Source organism: Myxocyprinus asiaticus, chromosome 15 (assembly GCF_019703515.2).
Source record: "Myxocyprinus asiaticus isolate MX2 ecotype Aquarium Trade chromosome 15, UBuf_Myxa_2, whole genome shotgun sequence".
NCBI classification, from domain to species: Eukaryota; Metazoa; Chordata; class Actinopteri; order Cypriniformes; family Catostomidae; genus Myxocyprinus; species Myxocyprinus asiaticus.
In genome coordinates, this window is record NC_059358.1 from 30,691,967 (window position 1) to 30,705,101 (window position 13,135).

At 34.0% G+C, this 13,135-nt stretch overlaps 1 protein-coding gene across 1 annotated transcript in view; it reads right to left on the reverse strand.

The window, feature by feature from the left end:
- Positions 1-3,970, reverse strand: part of LOC127453046 (complement C4-like) — a 41,769-nt gene extending 37,799 nt beyond the window's left edge. Inside the window, exons 1-6 of the mRNA XM_051719047.1 lie at positions 3,815-3,970; positions 2,505-2,691; positions 1,106-1,277; positions 800-870; positions 570-658; positions 282-364 (exon numbers count right to left, since the gene is read on the reverse strand). Of these exons, the coding sequence (XP_051575007.1) occupies positions 282-364; positions 570-658; positions 800-870; positions 1,106-1,277; positions 2,505-2,691; positions 3,815-3,891 (679 nt within the window). The 5' untranslated portion in view covers positions 3,892-3,970. The remainder of the gene's footprint in view (positions 1-281; positions 365-569; positions 659-799; positions 871-1,105; positions 1,278-2,504; positions 2,692-3,814) is intronic.
- Positions 3,971-13,135: the final 9,165 nt, after the last annotated feature.

Genomic DNA, 13,135 nt, shown 5'->3' on the forward strand with positions numbered 1-13,135 from the left:
AGTGAAGTGACTGATTAGCTGTCTCTGTTTCATGCAGCAAGCTTAAGATTCTTGAAATATATAGCCTACCCTCATCACAGTCTCTTTGAAACATTTTGTTTTTGTTTTTTTTTTATTAGTTTTTTTTTATAACAATATTAGATTTTATTGTTATGTCTCTTCATAGTCCTTAATGCTGTGCCTTCTTACTGAAATATAACAATTTCTTTGTCCCTAAAATTTCTTCATAAGCCTTTAAAAGCAGCAAAAGTCTTGGCCAAAGAACATTTTGTGTTACTCACCAAACTTTTGGACCTTGAATTCACGCACTGCAGCATTTTTCTCATCACTTTTGTAATGGGCTGTAATCTTCCAAATGCCAGGTCTGGAAAAATTGAATTAGAAGTCTGATATGAAGACTGATGAAATCTTTATGTGTCATCTTAAAAGACTGAACAGCATGCAAATAGTTATTTTCATTAGCAACACTGTTTTTATATATTTTTACTATATACAGTACAAGGTTGTCATGATATGATATGATATGATATGATAGAAGATAAGACAGTAAGATTTCATGTAGGGCCTACTTTGAAACATCAGGGATATGGAAGTTCTGTGACAGAATGCCATTTGGAACTTTGTACTGTGATTTCTTGATTTTGTTTCCTTCGGCATTCTATTAAAGAAAAAATACAGACAACAATTAAAAAGGGCATCTCAATTTCTTTTTGGTTTTTCTTTTTTTGTTTAATAAATGATGCGCAACTACAGTACATCATTCAAATAACATTTAATAATGTAAAAGATTGTGACTTACGTATACAGACACATAAATTATCTCTGATTTTGGCCGCATGGTGTGGTCCAGAGTGAAGATCCTGAACAAAACTGAAAACCACAGAGAATCAGTTTGGACAATGTAAAGTATATGTTGAGAAGTCTGTTAACCCTAAATAGTGTCATTCATGTTCAATTTTCACACCAGTGTCACTGATCACCATATAACTATATAGACATTTGTGTCAATGTTTTTAAATTTTGGAATATCCTAATTGCCTTTTTACTGTTGTTGCAATGTTGACTCATTAATATGGTATTGCAAAACAAAAATGTTTTGCTGTACCTTTCTGTGTGGGGTTGTATATGGGTTGGTTTGTCTGAATGAAGATGTAGCCACTTTTTTGGGAGACCAGGACACGGGTCTGCCATTTCTCACCACTAACTTCACACGCCAAATTGAGGTAGGGAGGCTCACCATTGGTTGATTTTAGGTTTGAAACCTCATTTGCAGGTATCTTTAAGAGGAAATCAAAGAAATTATGTATTAACAAGATTGAGTGCTTCTTTAAGAAATTAAAAGGAATATTCCGGGTTCAATACTTAGCTCAATCGACAGCGTAATGTGGCATAATGTTGATTACCACAAAGATTTATTTGACTCATCCCTCCTTTTTTTTTTTTTTTTTGTGGATTTTTTTCCCTTTTTCACCCAATTTGGAATGCCCAACTCCCAGTGCACTTTTAAGTCCTCGTGGTCATGTAGTGATTTGCCTCAATCCGGTTGGCAGAGGATGAATCCCAGTTGCCTCTGTGTCTGAGACCATCAACCCGCACATCTTATCACGTGGCTTAGAGACATAGCGCATGTGGAGGCTTCATGCCATCCACTTCAGCATCTACACTTAACTCACCATGTGCCCCACCGAGAACAAACCACATTATAGTGACCATGAGGAGGTTACCCCATGTGACTCTACCCTCCTTAGCAACTGGGCCAATTTGGTTGCTTAGGAGACCTGGCTGGAGTCACTCAGCACAACCTGGGATTCGAACTAGAGAACTAGTGAGCTCCAGGGGTGGTAGCCAGCGTCTTTTACCAGTGAGCTACCCAGGCCCCTCATCTCTCCTTTTCTTAAAGAAAAACAAAAATTGAGGTTACAGTGAGGCACTTACAATGGAAGTGAATGGGGCCAATTTTTGGAGGGTTTAAACAAAGAAATGTGAAGCTTATAATTTTATAAAAGCACTTACATTAATTTTTCTGTTAAAACTTGTGTATTATTTGAGCTGAAAAGTTGTTTAAATTGTCATTTTTAGTCATTTTATGGTTTTAGGGTTTGTTGACATTAAATTGTCATGGTAACGAAGTTGTAAGATGGGCTATAACTTTACAGAGAAAAGGTTAGTAAGTGATTTTATCACACTAAAATCATGTTTACACACATATCCTTCATGTCTTGTTGCTAAACTTTTGAAACAGTGAGTATTTTAATATAGAAAATTGGCCCCCATTCACTTCCATTGTAAGAGCCTCCCTGCAACCCACATTTTTGCTTTTTTAAAGAAAAGGAGGGATGAGTTGAAATCAGTTTTTATGGTATTCAATATTATGCCACAAATGCTGTCGATTGAGCTAAGTATTGAACCCGGAATTTTCCTTTAACGTCTGATCTTGGAGTAAATTATGTAAAGAAAACAAACATATTTAAGAAAACAAACACATATTTACATATTTTATTTACCTCAAGCTCCACTGTCTCAAACTGTCCTGTTTTGGTGATTGTTTTGCTTACACGTGCTGACATGGAAACCCGCTGCTCTGTTTCTAACTGACAGGACATGGACTTGCCAAGTAATGAGTCCCCCGCCTGAATCAATATGAGTTCTCTCACACCAACGTGAAAAACACTTGGAGCTGTAATTAGAAATCTGACACACGCATTAACCAAGACAATTCATTAAAACTACATTTAGTTTAGTTTAATTAAAAAATTATCCATTTAGTTAAAAATATTAAAAAACATACAAACATTGAAGAAAAAAAAACATGAACTATTGGTGGACCTTCAGGAGCAGGGTTGGGAAATGCTGGATTAAAAATAGCCTACATACATTTATATGCACATTAACACAGAGACATACACATTTCACAGAGTTCTCAAACACACAATCAAAAATAGCACACAATCTCCCAAGTTTATCCAATTTGGAGTGACTATTTGCACCCAGGTTGAAAAAAACACCTGTCTATTTAATATGTCTACTAGCAATGTCCAGCAATGGTTATTGCCTACATGCACCACAGGAGAACTGTCATTTTTTTTTTTTTTTCTGAAGCAACAAATGTAATTTCTACATGTCAAATTATAGTTTGTTTGATAGCATAGTGGTAAAAAATTATATTAAATTTTTTTTTTGTTGAATAAAATGTCCAATTGATTTGTCTTCAAATTTAAAGCTTTTTATATACCCTAAATATTATACATACAACTAACTAATATTTTCACACTTTTTATATACCTTGGCAGAATTACAGCTTGATTGGAAATTAGTCTGATGTCCACTAAAACAAATTCTGTGATATTTCCTTGATTTTTCTTTATATCCTACATCACAGCATGCTCATCACTGACACTGTTGTCTCCTTGGTAACCAAGTACACTAACTTTTGATTAAAAAAATGTTCAGGTGATGATACCACATCTGACAGTATACTAGCAAAACAATGCTATTTTTAGTTCACTCTTTGTTTAGATTATTATAGTTTTATAGTTTTTAATATTTTTATGATGCATTTTCATAATGGGTCTGGGGCAAGGGTAAGTTAATAACAACAATATATAAAAGGCATTTGCAAATTAGCAAAAATCTATGATAAAAAGGCATGGTAAAATGACAGTTTTAAAGTGACCTTAGCTAAATGATAAAGGTAAAAAATTTAATAGAATCAACCCCTGGGACATAAAAGTTGAAGAAATGGCCACATACTCACGCAGACATGCTCATTGATGCTATATAGATCTTCCAGTTTATATACCAAAAATATATTTACCTCTGTCTGTTATCTCCCTGGGAAACACAACACAAGCACACCAGCAGATAGAGAAGAGGATGCATATGTACCTCCATGGTGAATGTGTGTGTCCTCTGTGAGAAACAGAGGATTGCCAGAAGATTTTGGACATTCACTTCTGCTATGCAAACGTTGCACAAGAGCAGCTGACTGAATATTTATTATAGGGTTTAAGGGTCTTGACAGAGTTCTATCATTGCACAATCAGGGGCTGTGCTTTCTCATTGGATGGACTCTTGAAGTGCCTATTTCAAGAAATTGAAATAAATGTGTAAAAATAACTTATTTTACGTGCTTTGGCTCAATTCAATTTAGATTTATTGTTATTTGGTTTACAAAGTAAATATAATTATGGCTAGGAATTTCCAGTGTTTTGACATTGCACAATCAAAGTCTTTGCTCTCCCATTAGAGAAAGCATCCAAAATCAGCGGTCTTGGGAGGGCTCCAAGAACATAGTTGGGAAACACTGAGATAGACACGTGTATTCTCCAAAGTCATGTGATATAACAGGAATTCAAATAACAGTTAAAGTAAAAAAAAAATAAAAAAAACTCAAATTTGCTCAAAGGGTTAATTGCACTACAAAATAAATATCAAAGCTTGAATATTTAACCTGAGTCTGGGTCTTTATTTCACATTGTAACAGAGACAACCAATACTTTTTTATTAGATAAATAAATAATATAGAGATAGTTATACTCTTCTGGCCATAGTTCTGTTGTTCTAGCCAGATGTGTGTGTAAAATGCAGAACACTGTACAGTGTATATCCTTATCTAGGAAACTGCTAATTTTTTGCCATATGACCATATAGGAAGTATCTTGGTAGAATCTGATGGTGCACTTACAAAGAGAAATCCACCTTTCAAGAAAAATGATCAAGGATTTGTCCAAGTTACATATTGAAGGTATTAAATATTTTTGTTGAAGGTTTTAAACATTTTCCTGACTGGTTTATGGACATGTGAAGCAAAATAAGACTATGGGATAGTGCATTTTTAATAATAGTATTAATGTTTATTGTTGTTGTTTTAAAATACACTTATCACCCAGTAATTTAACTTGCTTCTTGGCATGGCACTGCTTACCCCTAATGTGGGGCAAATTGTGCCACTGTACCACAACTTGTAGAAGTCATATTTCTGTGTTAACCTCCTGGGATCCAGAAATTTGTTTTTGTCCTCTTCAGAGAACATCTGATTTTGGTTAATTTCTTCAGCTCTTTGAAGCCATAGATTTTTAATATATTACACAGTTTTAAGTCCTGGTGTATCTACAAGAGGATGTCCTGCTTTTCAGGGATATTTTAGCCAAGTCTTTTTCTTTTCTTTTCTTTTTTGTTTTTTTAAATGCAACCATTTTTTTTGTCATTGGCTGTACCCTGTTCTTGATTTTGTTTTCTGAATGTTGTTTAGATAGCAATAAAAAAGAGAGAGAGAGAGAGAGAGGGAAGGAGGGAGGGAGGGAGGGAGAGAGAGAGAGAGAGAGAGAGAGAGAGAGAGAGAGTCAAAGTCATTACATACAAGGTTGCCTTTTCACACAAATTTTGTAATACATAAGTAAATAGCCTATTATAGAAGCAAATCATTCTGTAATATCTTTTATAGCACAGTTATGAATCTATGTGCAAAATTTGATTAATGTACTGTATGTTTTGTGGAAGTTGAGATTTCTGTGTTCATTTTGATTAAACAGCTATTAAAAAATGGGCACTGCTGTTTCATTTGTATACCAGTGCAGTGTGCAAACAACAATACTCTATAAAACACTGCATTATAAAATTAGTAACACTTTACATTAAGGTTCCATTTGTTAACATTAGTTAACAACATTAGTTAACATGAACTAACAATGAACAATACTTTTACAGCATTTATTGATCTTAGTTAATGTTAATTTCAACATATACTAATACATTTTTTAAATCAAATGTAGCATTTATTAACATTATTTAATGCACTATGAATGAACATGAACTAACAATGAACTATTGCATTTTATTAACTAACATTAACAAAGATTAATAAATGCTGTAAAAATATATTGTTAATTGTTTGTTCATGATACCTAATGTATTAACTAATGTTAACAAATGGAATCCTATTGTAAAGTGTTTCCATAAAATCACATAAACACCTTTTCCAACATTTATATAAAAGCAGCATTACAGATGACATGTAACCCCATTTTGCCTGCCAAAATGTTTTGCTTGGACTCAGGAGGCTGTAGATGATGTATGCATGGTATTATTGTTTCAGTAATTATTATTTCTTATATTATTAAGTATTATTATTTTTAGTGTGAAATAATGAAAATTATGAAACTAATACGCCTGGATTATGCTTATTATTTTGACCTCTGTTCCTTTTCTCCTTGCTTTGAGGTCAGCATAGTCAAAAGTGCCATACCATACCCCTCTCTCCTATGTGTGTGTATGTGTGTGTGAGAGAGAAACAGAGAGAGAGAGAGTGTTTGAGAGTGAGGCAGGCGAGTGTATGTCTAACTGAGTTTAGTCTGGTCAGTGGGCCTGTTGTATTTGACCTGGGTCATTAGCATTCATTTTTTTTTTTTTTTTTTTTTCAATATTAGTGCCCTCTTGATCTTCCATTTTAAATCGTTTACACAAACTATCCTTACCCATTTCAAGTTAAACTCACCATGCAAACTAATTTCAGTCTTTCTCCTTTTTTTCTTACATTTAAATGACAAGTTCCTTCACAGAGCCAATCGTACACTCCCTCTTTTCAGTAAAGCTTACAAAACCAACTTGTGCACTTTTGCATTGTATTCCCAAGTCAAAAAATCGGGAATGAGTGCAGGATTCGTATTGGAGTTTCGATCATAAATCATTTTATAGTCAATCTTAAAGAATCCTGATAGGATTGTCCAGTAGCAAGACATTGCTTCAATACAGTACATGGAGGGTTCTGTTCCAAATTACAAAGTATCAAACATTTCCAGCAGAATCTTTGATTACATTCATAGAGGGTTCTCATTTGATCCCATTAGTCTTGATAGAATTGGAATTATCAAAGGAATTCCTGTCGGAATCCTGTACACATTCCTTTGGAATGGAAATACCCTTCCTTCTTCATGCCTATCTTTCTCATTTAGGGCCAGTATTCCAGACTGATGACAGCGATCAGCCAGAGGCATGATGTCCATCCACAACTCCTGCACAATGACAAGGAAGACACAAGAATTGCGTTTGGACAATCAGTCTCTGACTGCCAGAATGTAGGTCGAAATCCAACTCAATCCAACTGCTGCACAGAAAGCAGGATGACACCAAGGGTCTTCTGAAAGAGAGAGAGTGAATCATTGTTATAATAATCCATATACTTGTATAAAAAAAAATATTCAGCACACTGCAGAACTGTATGGACCTCAGAACTACATCTTCAGAAGTCTGGCATCTAAATCTACATTATGTTAATAATTTTACAGTAGTTTACATAAAAAAGAATGATTATAATGCTATATTAATAATTCCTAAAAACACCAAATGAAGTGTTACTCCCTCCTTATAATCACTGCCTCATTGTAACCTTGAATCTGATCAAGTATCTACTCAACAGAAACAGTTTTCTCTCCACTAATGACAAACCAGTCAAATTAAGCTGCATACGGTTACATTACTTTGTTTAATTTACATGTCACTGCATTTCTTTACCATCTTGCATTTAGTCCTGTTGTCCCATCACTCATGAACTTCAAATGATATTGATAAATCCATACAAGAGTTTTCTGGTGAGTGACCGACTTGGTCGACGTCCTGCTCTGTGTCTGTCGGTATCTGTGAGTGTCCACATCTTTCTCTGCCTTTCGTTCTTTCCATCTCATTACATGCAGCAGTGGGGTTGCCTAAGAGACCTGGCCTGAAAAGAGAACATCTCTTGTACCACAATACATGGAGAAAGTGACAGAGGGTAAGGGGGTGGGGGGATGAGAGAGAGGAGAAAAACTGAGGAAGAATTACAGATGACAGGTGGATGGATGCAAGAATAACTAGATTTACTTGTGTGACTGTCTTAGATAGTCTATCTGTTCAAGAGTGTGTCTCAAATACTTGAGTTTGACTTAAAAAATGTTGTTTGATAATATGCTGAAAAAATTTACTGGTGTTTTGTTTTTTTTGTTGTTTTTATTAAACCTAATCTCAAAGTTATAACTTTACAGGTGTTATTATTGTTATAATTTACTGATAATGATTTTAGTGTGATAAAATCAGTTCTACATGATTTTGGTTTGATAAAATCACTTACTGGCATGACGTCATCGTGAGAAAGAAGTTGTAATATTGAATATTGAATATAATTGTGCACAGATAAGGTTAATCAGTGATTTTATCACACTAAAATCATGTTAATATGCTTAAAGGAATATTCCGGGTTCAATACAAGTTAAGCTCAATCGACAGCATTTGTGGCATAATGTTGATTACCACAAAAATGTATGTCGACGCCTCCCTTCTTTTCTTTAAATAAAGCAAAAATGGAGGTTACAGTGAGACACTTACAATGGAAGTGAATGGGGCCAATTTTTGGAGGGATTAAAGGCAGAAATGTGAATCTTATAATTTTATATAAGCACTAACATTAATTCTTCTGTTAAAACTCATGTATTATATGAGCCGTAAAGTTGTATAAAGTTGTACAAGTTGTAAAGTTGTATAAGTTATTTTTACAGTCATTTTAGGGTTTTAGGGTTTGTTGACATTACATCATGGCAACAAAGTTGTAAAATTGGATATAACTTTACACAGAAAAGGTTAGTAAGTGATTTTATCACACTAAAATTATGTTTACATGCATATTGTTTATGTATACTTTTGAAAATGTGAGTATTTAAATGTTCAAAAATTGGCCCCATTCACTTCCATTGTAAGTGCCTCACAGGAACCAAGACTTTTGCTCTTTTTTTTTTTTTTAAAGAAAATGAGGGGCATGTCAAAATAAATTTTTATGGTAATCAACATTGTGCCACAAATGCTGTCAATTGAGCTAAACTTGTGTTGAACCCAGAACATTCATTTAACCATGGTAAATTTACTGAAATGCACAGGTTCTTGTAGCTTTAGTTTATATCTTACACAGATAATCAGACAAAACTTCACACATATGGTTACTTTTTCAAACCGCTCAGAAAATGACAGAAAAGAACACAAAGAAGGGAAAAAATTAAAACAATGTAAAACAATGTAATAAAACAACATAAAAGAAACCGGCTATGCATTTCATTTTATTATTCTTATTATTTTAGTACTTAACCTCTTTCCCTCTTCACTTTTGTATGTAGATGTCTTTGTCGATTTTGTTGTGCATCTATTTATTCCCAAACACTTTGCAATTGTGCTTTAATGAGCTGACTCATTTGGCATTAGTGACTGCTTCATGTGCTAAGTCAAATCACTTCCTTTATGAAATTTCCTTTAGGAGGATAGCATATATTACCACTGACCACTGTGTTGCCATAGCAAACTTCACACAAAAGGGTGTGGCGTGGGAAAGGCTCGTTGAGGTCAGGAGTGAGGGTCAGGAGGTCAGGGATCACCAGCAGCTGGACAACACACAAGAGGAGAGAAGGGTGAGAAAGGAGCAGGGGGCAGGAGGACTGCAGCTGCTGAGATTGTGGCTTCAACAAGACATTAACATTGAACTGTGTAATAATAAAGGGTATTGATGAGGGGTTGTGCAAAATCCATGGACCAGTCTTTAGTTGACAAGCCCAGATCTGCAAAAATCCACTAATGTGTAACGGTCCATGCTCATCAACATTGTTATTTGGTGACATCTGTTTAGGACTCCTGGTAAAATGTCCCAGCAGTGCTTGCTTGAAAGCAGGGACAAAAATCTGCATCCGGGCCATGCAGCGGAAGATAATACTGAGAAGATGAATATAATTAAATTCAGAGATAAATGCAATTATCTTGGAGATTTAGCAACTGGAAATGGCACTTTATCAGTACATTATTCATACTGAAACAGTACACTAGTATCATATTTGTGTGTATTTTCAAGGTTAATTCCCAAATGGTGGTCAGGTGATCTTGACAACAAAATGAAGTTAGTAAGTTAAAAAAAATTTGTTTTCGTATGTTCTTTGAGGAAAACAGCTGATGTAAAGAATTGCAAAAAAATTTAAAATGTTTTGAAGAAAGCCAAGGCATAATAAAGTGAAACAATGAAACAGTAAAACTATTTTATGTTTACTGAAAACAATAGTGCATACCTAAAAACCAGTGGTTTTGGACACTGTACACTGTAGAAGTGGTATGAAATTGTAACCTCAAAGATCTATTTGTTCCTTATCTAACCCATAAAATAACTTTTCTTGGTGTTACCTAATCTTGTCAGGTTGATTCAGTCAAATTAAATCATATTTTTGACTTAAAACCAGTTAAGTTAGTTGTTACCCACTGAAAAAAAGTGCTTAATATGGTAACATCTAAATAAACTGGTTTGATAAAAGTAAAAAGTATTATTTAACAACACTGAATCAACCTAAATACATTAGTTTACATGAAAAAACTATTTTTAAAGGTTAGATCCGGTAGAAATAGATCTTTAAAGTAACAATTGCAGGCTACCACATTTTAGTGCATGAAGCATTTTGAGGTTACCAGATCACGATTTTTTTTATAGCAAATATTCACAACAATTATAATTGATTTCAAATTGCCCTGTAAACATTTTTGTCTGGTAACTTAAAATGTGCTTCATGTGGTAACATTCAAATTAACTGGTTTGATTTGATTAAAAAAATGTCATTTAATCTGACTAAATTTATTTTATAAATTAGGTTACACCAATGAAAGTAATTTTTATGAGGTAGATCAAGTAGAAATAGATTACAGGTTGCTACTTTTTTCAGTGTGGGAATAATAGTATGCGACCAATTTTAGCTAAAGAAAAGTCGACCTACTCTTTCCGATCTCACTGTGAGATCAGTCTGGGTATGTGGTGGGATTGATCCTGCAGTTTTAACTCTGAAGTACCAATTCAGGCTGCTGTCTTTCAGGAAGGAGTGAAGGTGAGGTCAGCCAAGCTAAGGTCAGGTTGACTGGTTTGTGGGCTTATCCTTAGGGGTCAAGGGGAATCAGCCAAAAGAGCAACTAAAAAGGCAATGGCAATATGCAAATGAAAAGTGGGATTGTCCATTTGGCTGCTGATTTACATTCCCATATGTCCTCCATGAGAACCTGTATTGTTTAGGAGTAATCGTATTTCTAAGAATATTTCCATGCACAATCCTGACCATGCTTTTCAATGAGTTTTAAAAGGCACTGCACTTCTGGTGGACTGGGCTGTAGAGACCCTAGAAATACCTGCAGAATGTGTCTGCAACAAGATAAACCCCTAACATCTTTAGATTTATCCAATGACAATTATTAAGATTGCACAAACAAAAAGAAGATGAAAATTGCTTGAGTAACTAATGTGCAAATGTTATCCGTTTTCTTCTGTAATCTGTTGAGTTTATTTAATGAAATAAAACATAGATATGTAGCCATGTGGAGAAATTTTATGAAATTGAACTCTTATCATGACTTGGACGTGGCCCCTTTAAGAACCAGAGTTTTGCAACACCTGCCTTCCGGCACTCTCTCTTGTTGCGCATGTGTACTGTTAAAGACGTGAGAACATGTGTTGTGCAAGGGAGCTCCCAGTTTTGTGCATCGGTTGAGAATTCTTGGGTAAATATATTTTACACAAAATGCTTATAAATGGCATTAAATATGTGTTCAGAAGAGTCGAATGTTAAAATTGAGTGTTTGTTAAGGATAATTTTTGAAGGATGTACATGGATTGCATGTGTGGAGTTTGACCAAGTTTTGTGCACATGTGAGGACTGGGTATATACATTTAGAATTAATCATTCTCACGTAATGATTTATAGCCCAGAGTGTTTTCTAATTAAGTGAACATGTGTAATGAAAATTTTATTGTTTGAACTGATATACATGTACTTAAAGTCTGGTTAAAAAATAAGCAAAATGCTTTGAGTGATTTAAGCATGTGTTAAATGCATAAAATGCTTTGAGTGATTTAAGCATGTGTTAAATGCATAAAATGCTTTGAGTGATTTAAGCAAGTACTTCAATGCATAAAATACTGTGAATGTGTAAGCATGTATGTGTTGAAGCATATGGGTAGGCTAATACCCTGTTTGTATTTTCATTTGACATTAGCCGTTTTTCATTTTACCGTTTTTCATTGTACTGTGTTTCATTTTGCTGAAATTTATCGTAATCCTTTATATATATATATATATATATATATATATATATACAGTATATATACACTACTGGTCAAAAGTTTTGAAACACTTATTCTAAAAAAAAAAATCACATTTTAGAATAATAGTAATTTCATCAAAACTACGGAATAACATAAATGGAACTATGGGAATTATGTTGTGACTAAACAAAATCCAAAATAAATCAAAAGTGTGTTATAGTTTAGCATATTCAAAGTAGTCACCCTTTGCCTAGAATTTGCAGACATGTGCTCTTGACATTTTCTCAACCAACTTCTTGAAGTATCACCCTGGGATGCTTTTTAAACAGTATTGAAGGAGTTCCTATCTATGTTGGGCACTTATTGGCTGCTTTTCTTTATTATTTGGTCCATATATATATATATATATATATATATATATATATATATATATATATATATATATATATATATGGCCCCATCGACCACTGATTTTTTCTTTTTTGGTTTAATCAGCCATCAGAATAAAACCCCAAAAGATGTTGTTTCTTTACAACCCACCGGCTACAGATATAACATGTCTTTATGAAAGTATGAAATTATTTAGCCAAGAATAGCTTTCTTTCAATGGATCAAACATACAGAGGACATGTCTTTATATTAGAAATTTCCTTGATTTCCTAAATGTTAAATTGCATCTTTTATATTAGAAATTTCCTTGATTTTGTAAATTTTCTAAATGTTAAATTGCACTCTCAATAATCTTGGAACAACTCTAATATGCCATACTGTAGCCTATGGTTATCTTGTAATATATTCACATGACTACCTAATTTGTAATAGTCTGCATAAAGTATAATTTACTTCCAGTCAGAAAAGGACCAAATTCTTCATGCATTGTAAGTCCTGCAGAGATCCATCCAGAACCAGCTCTATGTTGAAGCGGAAAAATATAAGTTGTCAAGTTTCATGCTGTGGATATGTTCTCAGTGCACAGGAAATCAAGATGGATAATGCTAAAATGGTATCAAACTGGAGTCCATCTGGCAGTGTTAAGGATCTACACCAGTGTCATGGCTT